The following is a 19,795-nucleotide window of genomic DNA, read 5'->3' on the forward strand; positions in this document are numbered from 1 at the left end:
TTTTGCATCTGTAAAATGGGGATAATAATAGCACTTACTTCATAGGATTATTATGAGAATTACATGAAGTCATGCAAATGAAGGCTTAGCACAGAGCCTGGCTTAAAAGAATCCCCTATATCTCCATATTTAAATGCAAATAGACTTAAACTCTACATTCTGTTCTGTAACTTGCTTGCGGTGTTATATCTGGGACGTCTTTCCATGTCAACACATGAAGATCTACCTCATCTTTTCAGCGGTTTTAGCTAAATGTCGTTAACTTGGTTAATGGGTAATGGTGGTGATTTTGAGATGCTACTTCCTGGCAAATACTGTTGTTTTGTGTTGTCAGTTTGTCAGGGTCACAGAGGTTACCGATCAGTGAGCTGAAGACAGGCCTTACTGCCTCCTGTGAAAATAGAGTGACCCGCCAGAGGGGCACCCACCTCTAACACAGCAGGCAGGGCCAAGTGGATGGGAGCCTCTCTGACTGCTCGCCTCTGTGTCCCCAGCTCTAGATCAGAGCCTGGCACATAAGACATACCCATTAAATTTTTGTCGATAGGCTGGCCAAGTAGGAAGAAAGTTATGTCTCCTCTAACTTACCAACAGAGGCCTAAGCCCAGAGTTCTGTCTCACAGTGTGGCATTTCCCCAGATATGGCCTGGGCATCATTGATGCGGGTGAGTGATTTTAGGGGGGTAACGAATGAATATTTACAAATGTGAATTTAGGTATTCTAGTACGTGTTTATTTTAAAATATACAGATTACTATTTATGGCTGGTGATACTGGTTTTCCTTTTTTTTTTTTTTTTAATTGAAGTATAGTTGATTTACAATGTTGTGTTCTGGTTTTCCATTTATGGTAGTGAAGTTTCCATTTGAGGTAAATATATTAAAGATGAGAAAGTGGTTTGTGGAAGTGCCAAAAATCAGAAAGGAAAATGAATGTATTTAAGGCTGGGGTAATGAAATACCCATGCAGGCCTCAAATAACTATTTTCATTTACTTAGTCCTTACTATGTACCAAGCACCATGTTAAGTACTTTATTATATGAGATCATCTACATATCACGTATTATGTTCACAACAGCCCTAGACGCAGGTCCCTTTTTTATTCCCATTTTGAAGCTAAAGGAACTGAGGGAGGTTCAGAGAGGTGTAGTAACCTGCCCAAAGGCCCTCTGTCAGTGAGTGACTGGGAGGCCTTGGGAATGAACTTGGCTCACTATGATATGGATATGATGAGCTGAGCCTCCCTGACCTGCAGACTTCTAGAAACTTAAATAAAGTGGTGTGGATCGCCAAACTGTAAGTAAGGCTTCGTCCTGTTTACCCCCTTTGATGCAAAATACAGACAGAGGTACATGAGGAAGGGGGCTCAATAAAAGAAATTACCAGGTACCTACAAGTTACTAGTTGGAGGGCCTCTACCAAAAATACCAGCTTTAGAATAATTGCTCTATAGCCCTTGTTTATGGCAATAACTAACTAGCAGAATCAGTTCTATGTTTAAACCACTCCCAGTTTTTGAGAATAAATCCATCTTGTTTGCATAAGAGAAGGCTTATCTTTTTTTATTCTCTTTTTTGTGAACTCTGTGAATTCACAGAGTTTATTCCAAAGTGGTATTATATCAAAGAGGAACACATGAAAAAGGAGGGAATTCAGGAGACATCCTTGTTTTACCCACTAGAAATTATTTACCATGCCTGTCAACCCTGATTCTCAAGTACCATGGTGAGGGTTCTGTGCAGGCATCCACAGCTAAGGCTATTCATTGAACATATGCAACTTTGCCAATAACCAAATCTTGGCCAAAGAAAAAGGCCAAGAAAATGTTTTAAATTATTCCTGACGGATTTTGCCACAGGGTGGCCCAGAGTGCAACAGTGGTCTGCAGTAGAAGAGCCTGCCTGCCCTTGACATAAAGCGTTAGCCCAAGAAACCCAGGCAAGAAGCTGGCACACATTTTGGGCAGAATGTTCAATAAATGAATCGGTTTACAGTTTAGGGGAGGAAAAGTGTTACATTTTTTTTTAAGGGGACAAAACACATTCTAGGCCCAGCCAGGCGAGACAATGTCTATGGAGTTGATAAAAGTGAACAAGTTGGCAAGAATCAGAGCTCATTGTGATATGATTCCTAAACAACCCTGGGACCAGAAACTCTAGTCCAGGAGCTTCACGCAGCCTGAGATTTTTGATCAATTCTACACAGAGTAAGAAGGGCCACTCTGTGTGTTGGGCTCTGTGCAAAGAGACAAGAGGCATGGTACCTGAAATCTAGCCCTCACTCCACTCTCCAAGTTTGAAACCCCAGGGAGGGGTGGCCCTTTATAACTGGCACAAAGTGCTCTGTGAACCATGGACAGATCTTGAGTTTGACCGAGAACATTTCAGACACTAGTCAGAGGAGGTCTAGAATCTACAAAATTCCTCCTGTTGACCTTGAATTCCTGAGTTGGGAGAAGAGAATGTCCTGTTTCATTCACCACAGAATCTGCCTTTGTTACTGGTTCTGAGAGTCCTGGGGATTCTCTGGATCTGTTTCCTTTTTCTTTCTTCCTTCCTTCCTTCCCTCCCACCTTTCTTTCTTTCTCTCTTTCTTTCTTTTCTTTCTTTCTTTCTTTCTTTCCTTCTTTCTTTCTTCCTTCCTTTCTTTCTATGAGAAATTTACATTAAGCTTTAATTTTTTTTAATTTATTTATTTTCTTTATCTTTTTGTCTGCGTCGGGTCTTAGTTGCAGCATGTGGGATCTTTTGTTGCGGCGTGCGGGCTTCTCCAGTTGTGGTGCATGAGCTTCTCTCTAGTTGTGGTGTGCGGGTTTTCTCTCTCCAGTTGTGGCATGCAGGTTCCAGGGCACATGGGCTCTGTAGTTTGCAGCACGCGGGCTCTCTAGTTGAGGTGCACGAGCATAGTAGTTGCGCCCACGGGCTTAGTTGCCCTGCGGAATGTGGGATCTTAGTTCCCAGACCAGGGATCCAACCCACATCCCCTGCATTGGAAGGCGGATTCTTTACCACTGGGCCACCAGGGAAGCCCATAAGCTTTAATTTTGATTTTCTTTTTGCCGATCTCATTTTTTTTTTATTAGTTTCTGCTTTATAACAAAGTGAATCAGTCATACATATACATCTGTTCCCACATCCCTTCGATCTCATTTATTAACCTGGTTGAATCAGACTAGGATGGGACCCACATTTTGTACAAATAAATACATGCATATATGACCTCACAATTACATAGGGACACGCACAAACTATACATGCCCCCATTTTTTTGCACATCCATCTGCACACAGGGGTTCCTACATACCCACGGGTATGTACACATAAGCATGATGCTCAATGATTCACATGCCTCAATATGTGCTGACTTGTATTCACCAAGCAGGTAAATGTCCACTCAGGAACATGCATTCCAGATAGAGGGAGAATTGCCTTAGAGAGAAAGGCCTTTGTTAACGGCACAATGATCACATCTTGATGGAGAGTGGACCCCACTCTGTCAGACCTCCCTCCCTGCTCCATTGTCTGCATGACCCCTCAGGATTCCCTGCCCGCTTTAGTCTCCAGGGAGGGAAGAATAGAGCAGAGTACCTTGAAAAAGGAGGTGGGGGCTGATTGGAGTCCTGCCTCTGCCAAGAGCCCTCACGTGCTATTGGGAAAATCACTTACCTTCTCTGATTTGCCACCTTCTCCATCTTTAAAATGAGGCTGGTGACTTACATGAGTGCTTCTCAACTCTTCCCTCCAAGGACTCCTTTGCCCTTCCCCTGTTGTACTTTTCCCCTCTTCCCCCATGGATCTCATGATTTTGAGGGTTTTGCTGACTGAATGACCTCTTAGGTACTAATTTTCTTGTTTTCTAGTTCAAATTTTCATCAGAGACTTAAGTATGCATTAAAGAAACGATAATGCAATTTGTCATACTGAGAAACAAATCATAGTACCATTTCCCTTCAGATTTTTGAAATATTGAAATAACCTTCAACATTATCCTTGGGCCTCATAGGAGCATGTAGCTCTCAGTGGCTGAGAGCCACTCACCAAAATAACCTCTGGCATTGCCAGGTCTTGGGGTCTTCTGATTGCTGCCAGGCCCTATACTCCAAAACTCACACTTTTGTATAGGGCAGGGCCTGCTACCTGCAGCTGGAGGGCTCCAGGTGCACTAAGTAAGCCAGAGAGGAAACACTAGGGGTCAGATACCTGGCAGAGTTACTGAGTACCTTTTGGCTTAATTTAACACAGCTTAACTTTTTCTCTCTCCTGGCCCCAGTCTTTTTATTTATTTATTTATTTGACGTATAGTTGATTTACAATATTTTGTTAGTTTCAGGTGTAGAGCAAAGTAACTCAGTTATGCATATATACATTTTTTTCTGATTCTTTTCCATTATAGGTTATTATAAGATACTGAACATAGTTCCCTGTGCTATACAGTAAATCCTTATTGTTTATCTATTTTATATATAGTGGTGTGTATCTGTTAATCCCATACTCTTAATTTATTCCCCCCCCTTCCCCTTTGGTAGCCATAAGTTTGTTTTCTATGTCTGTGAGTCTGTTTCTGTTTTTTAAATAAGTTCATTTGTATTATTTTTTAGATTCCACATATAAGTGATATCATATAATATTTGTCCTTCTGTGTCTGGCTTACTTCACTCAGTATGATAATCTTAGGTCTATCCATGTTTCTGCAAATGTCAATATTTCATTCTTTTATATCTGGCCCCAGTCCTTTATGGCAGGCCGAGATTTATCCAGGATATACATCCTGCCTGCATGCTCTTCTGGACCCTGGCCCAAGGCCTTGTGGCTCCTTTTCCCTCCCCATGTGACCCCAGCCTGGACAGGTACAGTTTCCAGCCCTACGAGCTTCAGCCTTCAGAAGGTTCCTTCTACCCTGTCTACCAGCCTCCCCTCACTGCTGCACCCCAGTTCATCCCATTTTCTCAACCTCAAACTCTTCTCATCTTTCTCTTACCCTTTTTCAAAGCCTCTGAGAATGTCAAGCCTGGAAGGGACCTTACTGATCTAAGTTGACACCTCATCTGATGTTGGTGTTCTCTGTGTAATATAACCAACCTGTGGTTTTCCAAGGCCTATTTGAATATCACAAACAATGGGTTGCTCAGGACCTTACTAGACAGCTCAGCTCATCTTAGGCTGGTTCCAGGTTGTTATCAGTTCTTTTCTGGAGGCTTTTGCTGCTGATCAGTTCTTAGCCATAATACAATTAGCAATCAAAAAATAAAAATAAAAAAGCCATTTGCAGCCACAGAGCCGAGCAACATTTCTCAAATGTCTCCCCAGGACTCCTAAAGTAGGGGGAAGAGTATATGCGTGTACACTTTTCCTTGAAAGTCTCTTGATTTGGCTTAAAATTCCATGTACATTTTGTATTTTCCTCTATTTGTAATAGATCTATGTCTGTTTAACTACGTGAATAAGGTTTAACTATGTGTTTAACACTCATGCTTTGGGAGGTACACACCCGTGACTTCCGGTACCCATGAAAGGTTATAAGTATCTCAGTTTAAAAAACATAAGCTTATCAACTATACTCCAATATAAAATAAAAATTAAATTAAAAAAAAAGAGGGCTTCTTGGTGGCGCAGTGGTTGAGAGTCCGCCTGCCGATGCAGGGGGCACGGGTTCGTGCCCCGGTCTGGGAAGATCTCACATGCCGCGGAGAGGCTGGGCCCGTGATCCATGGCCGCTGAGCCTGCGCGTCTGGGGCCTGTGCTCCGCAACGGGAGAGGCCACAACAGTGAGAGGCCCGCGTACCGCAAAAAAAAAAAAAGAAAAAGAAACATGAGCTTAAAGCCAAGAGGATTATTTACCAGTCCCATTCTCCCACCATCCAAAACAGGGGTTGGTAGGGCAGAACGGGCACTGGTATAAGTCTTTCTCAGCTCTAAATCAAGCCAACATTCATCTAAGCTTATGAGAAAGGGATGATGATCCCCAGTTGACAGAAAAGGCAAAGTGAGGCTGGGGAAGAATGATTTCAGCAAAGAGACACAGTAAGTTATCAGAACGAGAATTTGAACATAACTCCAGGGCCTATCCTTGAATCTTTTTTTCTTTCTTTAATTAAGATATAATTGACATAGGTCCTTAAGTCTTTTTTTTTTTTAATTAATTAATTTATTTTTGGCTGCGTTGGGTCCTCGTTGCTGCGTGCGGGCTTTCTTTAGTTGTGGCGAGCGGGGGCTACCCTTCGTTGTGGTGCACGGGCTTCTCATGGTGGTGGCTTCTCTTGTTGCGGAGCACAGGCTCTAGGCACGCGGGCTTCAGTAGTTGTGGCACACGGGGCTTAGTTGCTCCGCGGCATGTGGGATCTTCATGGACCAGGGCTCAAACCCGTGTCCCCTGCATTGGCAGGTGGATTCTTAACCACTGAGCCACCAGGCAAGCCCCGGACCTTAAGTCTTTCTAACCAAAAAACCACCACTGGTCCCCACTTCTACTTGGTCCCAGCATGTATTAGCAGCTCTAGTTTTATTCTGCCCCAAACAGTTGTGTGAGTTTAAGCAGGCCTTTCTGGTCCTCTGTTTGCTCATCTAAAATCAGAGGTTAGACTTGGTTTCTAAGACCTCTGTAGATGGGAGAATCTGTGCATCAACCCTCCACATACCAGTCAACACTTATTAACAAGAATAGTTCCGGGTGCTGGGACATTCAGGCAAATAAAACACAGCTTCTGCTCTTGATAAATCCCCCATCTCATCAAGGGGGTAGAAGGGGCAGGGGGACGACACATAAATTAGAGTAATCATGGCACTCAGTGCCTAAGTTGATGATTGTGGTCTAAGTGGAATGCTGTAGGAGCAAAGAGCATTGGGCATTGGGAAGGCTTCACAGAGAAGGTGATATCTGAGTTGAGGCTTGAAGGTTGAGTTAGAGTTCAACTGATGGGCAAAAGCATTCCAAGGCAGACGAACCACATAAACAAAGGCACGTTGTAAGAAAAGAGCGCGAGGTTTTTGGGAAGACTAGCTCAGAACACAGGCTGTGTGAATGTGTGTGTGTGTGTGTGTGTGTGTGTGTGTGTGTGTGTAGCAGAATAGACTGAGGAGGTGGATTTGATTCTGATATTAAATGTTCTTGAATGCACAGTAAATTCAGTTAAACTTTACCTGAGGACTGCTGTTTCCAAGCAGTCCTGAGGAGCAGCCCTGGGGGAGGAGGTGCTGCAGGATTCCCAGGAGCTTCAGAGTGAGGTCCCGCCACACTCTGCTTCAGGCAGAACAGCTCCACTTTTACCTGCTTTATCTATGAGGTTCGGCTTGATTTCATCTGACAAAAAGTTTCCACTGCTAAAGCAAGCGAACAAGTAAAAGGTATGGCCAAGAGGGCTGCTGAAGTGTTTTCTGCTGGGGAGAAGCAGAAAGAAGCCTCTGAAGGAGACTTTGTGGGCGGGGGAGTTGGGGGAGCAGAGACCTGATGGCTGACATTCAGGAGAAAGGGTCTCACATTCAGCTTCCCTGTCTGGAAAGGAGCATTGTAATTAGGAGGTGGGGCGCACACACCCCTCTGGTAGGGGAGGATCAAAACTTAGGTCTTCCCTAGGGCTTGGGGAAGTGTATGTGATCTCTAGTAGGTAGTCCCCCGACTTGGGGGATGGGCAGAGAGAGCGGGAGGGGAGAGAGGCAGGAAGTGGGCAACTAGACTAACAAAGGTGCCTGTGGCGGTTTGCCCAGCCCAGGTGGGAGGGCGGGGCCTAGGCCTCAGCAGGAGGGCATGTGTGACTTTACTGGGAGCTAGGACCCCATTTCAGCTTTTCTGTGGCTGATGAATGGGGGCTGGGGGGCTGACAATCTCGGGTCCTTCTGGAAGTTCCCAGGGCTAGGCCTTAGCATGTCTGATGTTGCAGGGGTAGATCTTGGGGGAGCCCTTTCAGCCCCCTCTCCATTCCCCCAGGGACCATGGGCTGTAGCTGCAGCTCAAACCCTGAAGATGACTGGATGGAAAGCATCGATGTGTGTGAGAACTGCCATTACCCCATAGTCCCACCGGATGGCAAGGCCATGGTAAGAGGCAAGACAGGGGGCTTGGTGCGGGAGTCGGGTGGGTGTACGACCCGGAAGAGAGAAACAGACCACCACTATAGGTCCTTGAGATAACAGTGAGCCCTCTCCCCTGCAACAGAAAGGAAAAGAACCCCGGAGAGGGAAAGGGGTTCTCACAAGGTCACGGAGCAAGTGGTTGGCAAATTCAGTGATAAGACCCAGCCAAGCTGAAACGAAGGAGAGCAGGGCAGTGGGGAGGCAGGCCAGGGTCTGACCCAGCCTCCAGCTCTCTGACTCCACTCATCCTCCACCCCACAGCTGTCCTTCTGGAATGGCTCTGAAGTGCGGGATCCACTGGTCACCTACGAGGGCTCCAACCCCCCAGCTTCTCCACTGCAAGGTGACTTCAGCCAGCAAGGCCTGGAAGAGAAGTCCTGTGGACCCTTGGCTGTCAGCCTCCATCTCCTCACCTACTCACCACCTGTCCTTCCTCCTTCCCCCTCAGTCTTGTCGGCTACTATGTAACTCCTGAAGTCGCTCTCCCAGCCTATTCCAGGCAGGTTCTCCCTGACTCCCCCTGTTTTTACAGACAACCTGGTTATCGCCCTGCACAGCTATGAGCCTTCCCATGATGGAGACCTGGGCTTCGAGAAGGGTGAACAGCTACGTATCCTGGAGCAGTGAGTGTCCCCTTCACCCCATCCATCCTTGCCCTGCGGTAGAGTGTGAGGGAGCGGGGATCTCCGGTACCGCAGCCCCGCTGCGGCCCCTGATCTGGCTTGCAGTGGGTGCCCTTAAGACAAAATGGGAGGCTCCGGAGTGCTGAGCTGAAGGGTGGGGTGGCATGGCCTAACTGGGGGCTCTGAGTGGGGTTTCCGGCCAAGTCCAAGGCTGAGCAGACCGTGCTAACCGCCGCTGTCGCGCAGGAACGGCGAGTGGTGGAAGGCGCAGTCCGTGACCACGGGCCAGGAAGGTTACATCCCCTTCAACTTTGTGGCCAGAGCGAACAGCCTGGAGCCCGAACCGTGAGTGGGGACTCGTCGTGGGGGATGGCTGGGCGTAGATCCAGGGACCTCGGAGCAAAGGAGAAATGCTAGGGGTGGTGTGAATGCTGGAGGGTGATGGAGGAAGAACGGACCAACAGACGAAAGAAGCCCTCGCTTCTGCCTTGCTCAGCTGGTTCTTCAAGACCCTGACCCGCAAGGACGCGGAGAGGCAGCTCCTGGCGCCCGGGAACACGCACGGCTCCTTCCTGATCCGAGAGAGTGAAAGCACCAAGGGTGAGCGGCTGGGCTGGCCGGGGGGCGGGGGGCGGGGCCGCGGGCTGGGGCAGCGAGCAGAGGTCGGGGCGCGAGGGTGGTGTGGGATGGGGGGGGTGGCGCGTCGGCGGAGGTGCGATTCGCTGGAGGCCACCGCCCCCCTCTTTTGCGTTCTTTCATCCTTTCTTTTTTTCAGGATCGTTTTCACTGTCCGTCCGAGACTTCGACCAGACCCAGGGAGAAGTGGTGAAACATTACAAGATCCGTAACCTGGACAAAGGCGGCTTCTACATCTCCCCCCGCATCACTTTTCCTGGCTTGCATGAGCTGGTCCGCCATTACATGAGTGAGCACGGCAGGGTTAGGGTTAGCACCTGTGGCCTATCAGCCTGCCTCCCCCAGTTCCTCTCGGGGTACCCTCCATCCATCTCTCAGTATGCTCCTTCATCCCCCCCGCAGTGGGTGAGGTGCGGTACCTTGGAGCCCCAGGGATCAGGTGACAGCTCCACACACCTCCCCTGCCAGTCCATTTCCCCAGGTGGGGACTGGGTGGGCCCCAACCCCCAGTCCCGCCTTATTGACAGCCTTACCCTCCTCCCTTGTCCTCACAGATTCTTCGGACGGGCTGTGCACGAGGTTGAGCCGCCCCTGCCAGACCCAGAAGCCCCAGAAGCCGTGGTGGGAGGATGAGTGGGAGGTTCCCAGGGAGACGCTGAAGCTGGTGGAGCGGCTGGGGGCTGGCCAGTTTGGAGAGGTGTGGATGGGTGAGTGAGGCCCTCCAGGACTGCGGGGAGGGGAGGGGTCTAAGGTCGTGAGAGTCCCACGACAGTGCCCTGTTTCGGGGCAGCTGCCTGGCTCTGGGGGCATGGGCTCCGAGTGATTCCCCCCACCCCTCCCTGCCCCAGGGTACTACAACGGGCACACGAAGGTGGCAGTGAAGAGCCTGAAGCAGGGCAGCATGTCCCCCGATGCCTTCCTGGCCGAGGCCAACCTCATGAAGCAGCTGCAACACCAGCGGCTGGTGCGGCTCTACGCGGTGGTCACCCAGGAGCCCATCTATATCATCACGGAATACATGGAGAATGGTGGGCGCCGCCGCCGTGCGCGGCCGCTGGGGGGCACTGCCATCTCCTCTGCCCCTGCTGGAGGGCGGAGGAGATAGGCCTGGCTCAGCAATGAGGTTTTTTAGAGGAATTTTCCTGAGCCCCCGAAGACTCACTTCCAGGGGCGACTATAGGGCGTGTGGAGAAGAGGGTGTGTTGTTGTTCGAGCCCCGTCTGGGAGCCCAGCTTGAGGTGGCAGGCTCTGGAAGAGCATTCACCACCACCCCCCGACCTTCTCTGACCTGCAGTCAGTCCTGTTTGCCTTCTTCAAACCCCACCTTGATCTAAGGATGCTTGATCTCAGGAGATGAGCAGGTCCCTAGCCCCATCTCTTTCCCTTCTGCCCCTGAGCCTTGGGAGTGCTCCAAAGCCCTCTTTTTCAGTTCTGGGTGAGCCCCTCCCCCTCCCTTGGTCCACTGTCGGACAGATTGAGAGCCCCAGGAAGGTAAATAGGAATTTCTAGGCCCAGCTTTGGGCCAAGTCCCTGTGCCACCTCTGATGCTCAGTTCCCCCAAGAATAACAGCAGAAATCTAAACAGGCTTATCCAGAAATAAGAGTAGTCATTAAGGGCTCTAGAGTCTGACTGCCTGGGTTAGAATCCTGGCTTCAGGACTGTGTGGCCTTGGGCTTGGTCACTTCACTTCCATCTGCCATGGTTTCCTCATCTGTAAAATGGGGATAATAATGCAATAGCAACTTTCTTACAGGGTCTTTTTTTTTAAATTTATTTTTGGCTGTGTTGGGTCGTTGTTGCTGCTCGCAGGCTTTCTCTAGTTGCGGTGAGCGGGGACTACTCTTTGTTGTGGCGTGTGGGCTTCTCATTGCAGTGGCTTCTCTTGTTGCGGAGCACGGGCTCTAGGCGCGGGAGCTTCAGTAGCTGTGGCACACGGGCTTATTTGCTCTGCGGCATGTGGGATCTTCCCAGACCAGGGCTCGAACCCGTGTCCCCTGCATTGGCAGGTGGATTCTTAACCACAGGGAAGTCCTCTTATAGGGTTTTTGTGAGGATGAAAGTTAATGCATATAGAGCAGTTAGAACAGGGCCTGCCATATAGTAACAGCTTAGTAAGTTTGTTGTTATCTGGCTCTGATTCTTTGGGAGTATAAGATCTGTCCCTCTTTCAGGAAGGGAAAAAAGCTGTTAATTGGCTAATGGATTCTGGAAATGGCAAATAGCAGACCACCTTCAATTGGTAGTTGCTTGGAGTTCTGTGTTGAGAAGGATTCTGAGGTTCATTGGAAGTGAGTACTGGGATTGATTAGCAACATCTGCCATGGATACAATGAAGGAATGGCAGTCTATGTCCACATATTTGCTGCCTCTGGGTGAGGTCTTTGCCTTCAGTGACTAATTCAGCACTCATAGTGGAGACACTCAAGTTGTTGTCATCTTCACATAGGGTTTTAGTCTCTTGAGAAGGACCAGCGGTCACTAGCTCTGTTCCAGCCACTCCCATCCCTGGTCTTCTCCTAGTTATCCTCTGCTACCCTCTGAGGTCTCTCAGTCCTCCAGGACACCTCTTTCCATATTCCATTTACTACATTCAGCATACATTTATTGCTGCTTACTGTGGGCTGGGAACATTGATTGATTGCTGCTATCAGTTATGCATACTAGGAAAACCAGAGTTTGTGCCATAGGAAAGTTCCAGTATACCATGGGGAAGGTAGATGATGATGTAATTTATTATGCTTGGTAGGATCGAGAGAGGCTTTCTAGAGGAATAGTCTAGCTAGGCCATGAACAAAAAGAGTTTTTAGCATGAGACATGGGACAAAGAGACTTTGGGGTGAGAACCCAGGGGTCTATGTGGAAAATCTCGCCATTGTCTAGGGTGGGTGGAGTAAAAGAGGCAGGAGTGGAGGGAAGAGAAGAAACTACAGATGTGGACCATGCAGGGCTTTGGATGATTGGCTGAAGAGTTTGGGCTCTACCCCACTGGTGACAAGAAGCTTGCAGACCCCTCCAAGTAGCCCCCTAGTCCCCGGGAAAAGGGCATCACACATCCCGGGCATCCTCACTCTGAATACACACACCTCCTTTTTCAGCTTTTACTCTTCCTTTCCACACATCAGGCACTGCTTCTAGACCCCCAGTTAGGGGAGAAGGGTCTGGGGGCTTTCCCCTGGGGCAACTTGGGTCAGCAACTCTTGCTTCTGCCCACAGGGAGCCTGGTGGATTTTCTCAAGACCTCCGCAGGCATCAAGCTGACCATCAACAAACTCTTGGACATGGCAGCCCAAGTAAGGAGACTGGTGAGGGGCTGGGCATGGGCACAGGGCCGTGGGATAAGGATGTCAGGCCCAGGACTGCTGACCTGTACCTGACCTGCAGATTGCAGAGGGCATGGCATTCATTGAAGAGCGGAATTATATCCACCGTGACTTGAGGGCTGCCAACATCCTGGTGTCTGAAACCCTGAGCTGCAAGATCGCAGACTTTGGCCTAGCACGCCTCATTGAGGACAATGAGTACACAGCCAGGGAGGGTAGGTATGGGATATGAGGGACGTCTGGGACCTGCAGGGTCTGGCCAAGCAGACCCAGGTGACCTCACTTCCTCTCTCCAGGGGCCAAGTTTCCCATTAAGTGGACAGCACCAGAAGCCATTAACTATGGGACATTCACCATCAAGTCGGATGTGTGGTCTTTCGGGATCCTGCTGACGGAGATTGTCACTCATGGCCGCATCCCTTACCCAGGTCAGGGTCAAGGGCAGGAGCTGAAATGGTGATGGGGAAGGGCAGCAAATTCATGTCTTTCTACTTACTTATTTCCAGGCTAAGAATCTGAAACTCTCTAGCTGCTTCTCCTCCATCATCTCAGGGGTGGCACTCCTACATCCCCAATTAGGTGCACATCTCCCAGGCCTGGCTTCCATCTCTGTCTCTGGATCTCTCTTCCCTCAACAATCCCAGCTCTTTTCTTTAGTTCTAACACTGGCAGCCTAATATGTAGAAGAGGATCTGGCCTGCGAGGCAAGAGGCCTGCTTCTTATTACTAGGTCTGCCACTGATGCTTTCTGTTTGGCTTTGATCAGATCGTTCCTTTTTTCTCTAGTTGTAAAACGTGAGGTTAGAACAGTACCTGACCCATACGAAGCACTCAGGAGTGTTAGGTTTTATTATTAATCACTATGGGCAAGTTATTAATCACTATGGGCAAGTGACTTGGGCAGGTGACTTTACCTCTCTGAGCCTCAGTTTCATGATATGAGAAACAAGATTATTTGTGAAAGAGCTTGACTCATAGTAGGTGTTCACTAAACACTGACTTCCTGTCCCTCTGTAGCCTTCCATGTAGAGTGAGAGAGACGTGTAAACAGCTAATTCCCACCCTCTCCCATTCCTCCCTCTCTCTCCTGGACAGTGCTTTACCCCTGAATTCAGCCAAGACAGGAATGAAATTTTTTTTGGAAGGAGCTTACTCGGAAACTCTGGGGAAAGGAAATAGAATACAAAGACAGGGTAAGGAGGTCATGGAGCACAGTGGCAGGACTTGCAGAAGCTTCCCACATCCCCATCAGTGTGCACAGAACTTTGCTCCTGGGAAGGTAAAGACACCTTAGAATCAGGTGAGGGTATGCAGGCCTTCCCTGCCCTGGACTTGCCCCATCACAGAGTCCAGCGGCAGCGCTAGGACTAGAAACACACTCGTTGTCCTGCCAAGAGCTCACACTGCTCCCTTAGAGAATTTTTCTTTTAGAAGAATAAAGGCAGTGAAAGCATGATGATAAATGGCAACTGACACACAGCTTCAGGGTCAGGGAAACTATGGGGAGTAATGGGGACCTGGGTGAACTTGCATCTGCTCTAGCAGATGGCTGCTATTAAGACATGGGGGCCCAAAAAACAGATCTTTGTTTTTTCAAGAGAAGCCAAAACTTGGAGTTTTAGGAAAATTTTCCATTTCCAAATATTGGTGATGATTCAGATTATTTAAAAATGCCAAAAGGGGGGACATCCCTGGTGGTCCAGCAGTTAAGATTCCATGCTCCCAATGCAGGGGGCATGGGTTCGATCCCTGGTCGGGGAACTAAGATCCCGCATGCCAAAAAAAATAAAAAAATAAAAATAATATATACACACACACAATAACAACAACAACAACAAAAAACACTATAAGGGGCCAAGCCAAAGTAGGTCTGTGGGCTGTGGGCTGTATTTAGGCTGAGTGTAGCCAATAGGTTTGTATCCTTGTTCCCTGGCCTATGTCCTTCAGTGTCCTGATTTTGAAATCTGAGTGACACATAGCTAGAGGCCCCCCAGGGGAAAGGCCTGGGGAAGAGAGGTCTCTATTGACTAGGGTCCAGTCTGAAGCTTTGTAGGAGTAAAACTTCTGTTTTGCTAGTACCCTCTAGGGGTTAGGGTCTGGGGACTGCCTGTCACAGTCTCTTCTCAGGAGAATGAAGGAGAAACCAGAGGCCATACAGGTAATTTAGAAACAGGGAGCTATATTTCTGCTGTGACCATGCAGTTCTCCAGAGCAGCTCCTCTTGGGGTCTACATGCAAAGAGCCTACTATGGGGGCCAGGATCAGCACCAAGGGAGGGAAGTGGCCCAAAGATGATTTCATCTGGATCATGGAGGGGCCTAGTGAATCTTCTCTGCCCCATGCAGGGTCTGCCTTGCTGGGGTCCAGGGTCCATCTGGATTCCTGGCAGTATCTCATGTGCCAGTTCTAAAAGCTGGAGAAGCCTCCCCATTGTCCTGGCTGTGGGCTCCCATCCTGCCCTGGGCCCTGACCACTCCATCCTTCCCTACCAAATAATCATCATTACAGGTACTCTTTTTGCTGAATCTCCTCTTCCAGGCAGCATCCTCAATGCTATATCTACACTTTCTCTTTCAATCCTGATAACACCTCAATGAGGTAGGAGCTACTGTTATCCCATTTTCCAGATGAGGAAACTGAGGCTCAGAGAGGTGCCGTGGCTCACCCAAAGTCTCACAGCCACATGTGTGCATTACTGAGTGTTTAAGCCACAGCAGACACTACAAGTGGCACAACTGACATTTAGCAGGTACCGCGAGTATAGCTTTACCATTGATGAAGACCAAGATCCCTTTGGATTGGTGCTCACACCATACCAGTTGTCAAATATCTTGACCATCACCCCTGCCTGTGGGCTTCCAAAGCCTGGAGCCTTGATGTCAGTTCTCCCATCAACCTCTAGGGATGACCAATCCTGAGGTGATTCAGAACCTGGAGCAAGGCTACCGCATGGTACGACCTGACAACTGTCCAGATGAGTTGTACCAACTTATGTTGCTGTGCTGGAAGGAGCTCCCGGAGGACCGGCCCACCTTTGACTACCTGCGCAGCGTGCTGGAGGACTTCTTCACAGCCACAGAGGGCCAGTACCAGCCGCAGCCCTGAGGAGCCTAGCTGGCTGGGGCTTGGAGCCCTCCCCATACCTAGCCAACCCGGCTCGGGGAGATGCAGTTCCTGTGTTACACCCACGTGGCCTATGCACATATGGACTCTGCATGTGAATCCCGCCCACGTGCGACACATACACTTCTCGTGTCCTGTACACGGGTTCTGTAGTTGGGTGGGCTCTGCACATGTGTCTTGTACATGTGTGGCCTGTGCATATATGTCTTGGACACTCATCCAAGTTGTCCCTTTCTGGGCCCATCCACTTCTGAGACCACCAAAGAGAGGAGAGAGGCCTGTGATTGACACCAGCTTCTCCCCACCCCCTTTTCCTTTCCCCTGGTCATCAAGAAGCTCCTTGAGGGCCGGGGCCTTATCTAATACCTCTGTGCGCTCCTCTTTGGTGCCTGGCACCCATAAGGAGTTCAATAAATGTCTGTTGGTGAAGATTGCACATCTTTCTGCTCCCCACTCCAATCTCCTTTTCCTTGGGAGTGGGGAGTGAGCGTTCAGAAGATGGAAACTGGGGCACCCTGAATTGGGGTGAAAGATGGGATGAAGGGATGTCTGAACTTTTTCCAGCCCTGCTGATGTTGGGGGCCAAGAGGAGGTCCCTATACTTTGCTGGATGGGTTCTTTGAACCCCTTCAAACCCCCACCCCAAAGGATTATGGGCAACCCCTACCCAGAACCTCCTAGAGAGTAGATGTGTCCCAAGACACTCCCCCCTCCCATTATATAAATGCAACAGCATTTTTGAGAGCTACTGATTCAAGGACTATACTTGACCTTAGATATGTTCTGATTCACCTTCAAGGTGCTTTTAAACATTGATTTTATTCACTCACTTAACAAATATTTATTGAATATCTACTGTGTGCTAGGCATGATTCTGGGCTCATAGGATATGCAGCAGATAAAATCTCTGGAGCTTACACTCTGTAAAGGAAGATAGACAATATGCATCACAAAGAAGTAAATGGTATGGTATGCTACAAGGTGATAGTGCTAAGGGGAAAAAAGAGCAAGGTAAGGGGAATTAGGAATGTCAAGTTTGGGGGAGGTTTGTAGTTTTAAAGAGGGTGGTCTGGGAAGGTCTCATGGAGAAAGTGAATTCTGAGCAAAGATTTGAAGGTCAGGGAGTGAGCCACGTGGTGTGCAGGATGAGCAGTCAGGCAGAGGGAACAGCCTGAGGCAGAAGCTTGCCTGGCAAGATCTGAGAGGTAAAGGTAGCCTGAGGGAGGGGGATAGATCCTATGGGGCCTGGGGCCTTGTGGCCTTTGCAGGAGCCATTTTGAGGAGCCTTTGCAGGGTGCCGAGCCATGACATGATCTGACTTACATTTTATTTATTTATTTATTTTTGCGGTACGCAGGCCTCTCACTGTTGTGGCCTCTCCCGTTGCAGAGCACAGGCTCGGGATGCGCAGGCTCAGCAGCCCTGGCTCACGGGCCTAGCCGCTCCACGGCATATGGGATCTTCCTGGACCGGGGCACGAACCCGTGTCCCCTGCATCGGCAGGCGGACTCTCAACCACTGCACCACCAGGGAAGCCCCTGACTTACATTTTAAAAGGATGGCTCTTACTGCTGTCTTGAAAGTGGACTGAGTTAGCAGTCAGTTTAAAAAACTGGGGTAGTTTTGCATAAAACTCCAGATTTCTGCCTTCTCTTGAAAAAAATAGGAAGATTTGGCTCTTTTGGGCTTACCTGTCCTCATGGAGCTAAGTGGCCAATGCCTTCAGGTGGGGTATGAGCTCTCCCATTGCCAGAGTCCCCTTCACATCCTATTGCTCCCAGACAATAAACCTGAGTGTTAGTGGTTATTTATCATCATGTTCGTGCTGTTGTTTTTATAAAAAGAGGAAAATGAAAAAATTTTTGCACCCATATTTCCATTAAAAAGTGGGAAAATTAAAGATTCCTGAAGATGGCAGTGTGTTTGAAGAAAGATGGGGAGAAGGACATATTTCTTTAGAAAGTGAAAAAGAATCCAATATTAAAAACAAGCAAAATACCTGGGGCTTCCCTGGTGGCGCAGTGGTTGGGAGCCTGCCTGCCAATGCAGGGGACACGGGTTCGAGCCTTGGTCTGGGAAGATCCCGCATGCCGGGGAGCAGCTGGCCCCGTGGGCCACAATTACTGAGCCTGCGCTCCGCAACAAGAGAGGCCGCGATAGTGAGAGGCCTGTGCACCGCGATGAGGAGTGGCCCCCGCTTGCCGCAACTACAGAGAGCCCTGGCACAGAAACGAGGAGCCAACACAGCCATAAATAATAAATAAATTTAAAAAAATAAATAAATAAAAATAAAAACAAGCAAAATACCTGAATCAAACCAATATAAATATAAATCCACTCATTTACATCACCTGCTGACCTCTGAAGGTTGTCTGAGTTCGTGATTCCTGTTCTGCATTTTTTTTTTTCCGGTACGCGGGCCTCTCACTGTTGCGGAGCATAGGCTCCGGACGCGCAGGCTCAGCGGCCATGTCTCACGGGCCTAGCCGCTCTGCGGCATGTGGGATCTTCACAGATGGGGGCACGAACCCGTGTCCCCTGCATCGGCAGGCGGACTCTCAACCACTGCGCCACGAGGGAAGCCCTGTAGTTGTTATTTTAATAGCCCATCACAGTGCTTTTCAGTCTGTAGCTTTCAATAATGATTAGTTGATGACTGATCTAGTGCAGTGGTTCTCAAGGGTAGGGTGGGGAGCACTTGTACACTCCCTCCAATCCCCTCCCCCTTGCCCTGGAGACATTTTGCCACGTCTGAGGACAATTTCTGTTGTCACAGCTGGGGGTGGGGGCAGGGTACTACTGGCATCTAATAAGTAGAGGCCAAGGATGCTGTTAAAAATCCTACAGTGCACAGGACGGTCCCCTACAACAAATAATTATCCAAAATATCAATAGCTTCAGTATCCTGAGAAACTCTGCTCCCAGTATAAGGGGACAATCAGTTTCCTCCCATCTAAAGGCACTCAGTTCTCCTAGGTGACTGTATCAGGGACGCAGAAGTAAGAAAGGCTGGGTTCTGCCACTTTTTTAATGTGCCTCTGGTGCATAGTAGGCATTCAAAAAATTACGATTGAAAATTGAACGTAATTACTGTGTGACTCTGAGGAAGCCACAAAGTTCCGAACTTCGTTATCTTCGTCTGTTAAATGGTGATAAAAAGCCCCCCTCCAAAGCAGTAGTGAAGAATAATGGAGATGACTGAGATAATGTCGGTAAAGCTATTGCACAGCGTTTGGCCTACAGCAGTTTCCTGTCCTTTGTCAATTTATTTCTCCTGCTCCAAACTCAGCTGAGTGACCTTGCGCAAGTCACTTTCCACCGTAGGCCTCTGTCAAATGACAAAGTTGGTCTCTGATCTCCAAGCACTCTCCCAAAGCCGAATGGGACAGCGAAGTTTGCAGTCCGGCTTTCTTCCCCCGGGACGAATGGTACGGTCCTGGGGCAGCCCCACCCCCTGTCGCGGACCTTGGTACAGGCCCAGGGGGCCCTCCGAGGCCTCGCCGGGCTGCCCTTGCCCCCCGCCGAGTTCCGGGCCGTCCCGGCGCCTCTGATTGGCTGGAGCGGTGCCCGGGCTGCGCGGCTATAGGTGAGCCCGGGCGGGGACAGGCGGAACGCGCTGGAGGCCCGCCCTCTCTCTGCTGGGTCGGACGCTGAGCGGAGCTGCCGGCTGGCGGGAGGGTGGACGGACAGACTGACGGGAGGGACGGGAGGCGAGCAAGATGGCGCAGACTCAGGGCACCAGGAGGAAAGTGTGTTACTACTACGACGGTGAGCACAGTCCTCGCGCCGGGGGCGGGGGCGGGGCCGGGCTAGGCGGGATCTGGGAGAGGGAGCCGAGGAGATCTGAGGGGGGAGGCTGAGGCGCTGGGGAAAGACTGAGGGAGGAGGCTGAGAGAAGGAGGCTGAGAGAAGGAGGTCGAGGCTGAGGGCGGAGGCTGAAAAAAGGTGGTCGGGGCTGAGGGAGGAGGCTAAGAGGAAAGGAGGTGGAGCCTGAGGGAGGAGGCTGAGGGGAAGGAGGTCGAGGCT

At 49.4% G+C, this 19,795-nt stretch overlaps 2 protein-coding genes across 4 annotated transcripts in view; both read left to right on the top strand.

The window, feature by feature from the left end:
* Nucleotides 1–7,910: 7,910 nt before the first annotated feature.
* On the top strand, nt 7,911–15,751 carry LCK (LCK proto-oncogene, Src family tyrosine kinase). 2 transcript variants are annotated; one of them, XM_060081830.1, is made up of 12 exons: nt 7,911–8,030; nt 8,328–8,409; nt 8,599–8,689; nt 8,936–9,034; nt 9,186–9,289; nt 9,465–9,614; nt 9,880–10,032; nt 10,174–10,353; nt 12,540–12,616; nt 12,708–12,861; nt 12,943–13,074; nt 15,549–15,751. In XM_060081830.1, the coding sequence occupies exons 1-12, from the start codon at nt 7,926–7,928 to the stop codon at nt 15,749–15,751; spliced, it is 1,530 nt and encodes a 509-aa protein (XP_059937813.1). In that variant the 5' UTR covers nt 7,911–7,925. The 2 variants fall into 2 exon arrangements, with proteins under 2 accessions (XP_059937813.1, XP_059937803.1); XM_060081820.1 differs by lacking the exon at nt 9,880–10,032 and having other exon boundaries at nt 7,926–8,030.
* A 3,650-nt stretch (nt 15,752–19,401) lies between these two features.
* The window catches only part of HDAC1 (histone deacetylase 1), a 44,097-nt gene continuing 43,703 nt past the window's right edge, over nt 19,402–19,795 (top strand). For both annotated transcript variants that reach the window (XM_060089389.1, XM_060089390.1), the window contains exon 1: nt 19,402–19,537. In XM_060089389.1, the coding sequence (XP_059945372.1) occupies nt 19,489–19,537 (49 nt within the window). In that variant the 5' untranslated portion in view covers nt 19,402–19,488. The remainder of the gene's footprint in view (nt 19,538–19,795) is intronic.

Source organism: Mesoplodon densirostris, chromosome 2 (assembly GCF_025265405.1).
Source record: "Mesoplodon densirostris isolate mMesDen1 chromosome 2, mMesDen1 primary haplotype, whole genome shotgun sequence".
In the NCBI taxonomy this organism is placed as follows: domain Eukaryota; kingdom Metazoa; phylum Chordata; class Mammalia; order Artiodactyla; family Ziphiidae; genus Mesoplodon; species Mesoplodon densirostris.

What these genes read in the sequence shown, in the direction of transcription:
- LCK (XM_060081830.1), top strand. Translation starts at nt 7,926, where the DNA reads ATGGGCTGTAGCTGCAGCTCAAACCCTGAAGATGACTGGATGGAAAGC. An exon ending in AACAGCCTGGAGCCCGAACC is followed by an intron (nt 9,035 to 9,185) that starts GTGAGTGGGGAC and finishes TGCCTTGCTCAG; the next exon opens with CTGGTTCTTCAAGACCCTGA. An exon ending in TCTTGGACATGGCAGCCCAA is followed by an intron (nt 12,617 to 12,707) that starts GTAAGGAGACTG and finishes CCTGACCTGCAG; the next exon opens with ATTGCAGAGGGCATGGCATT.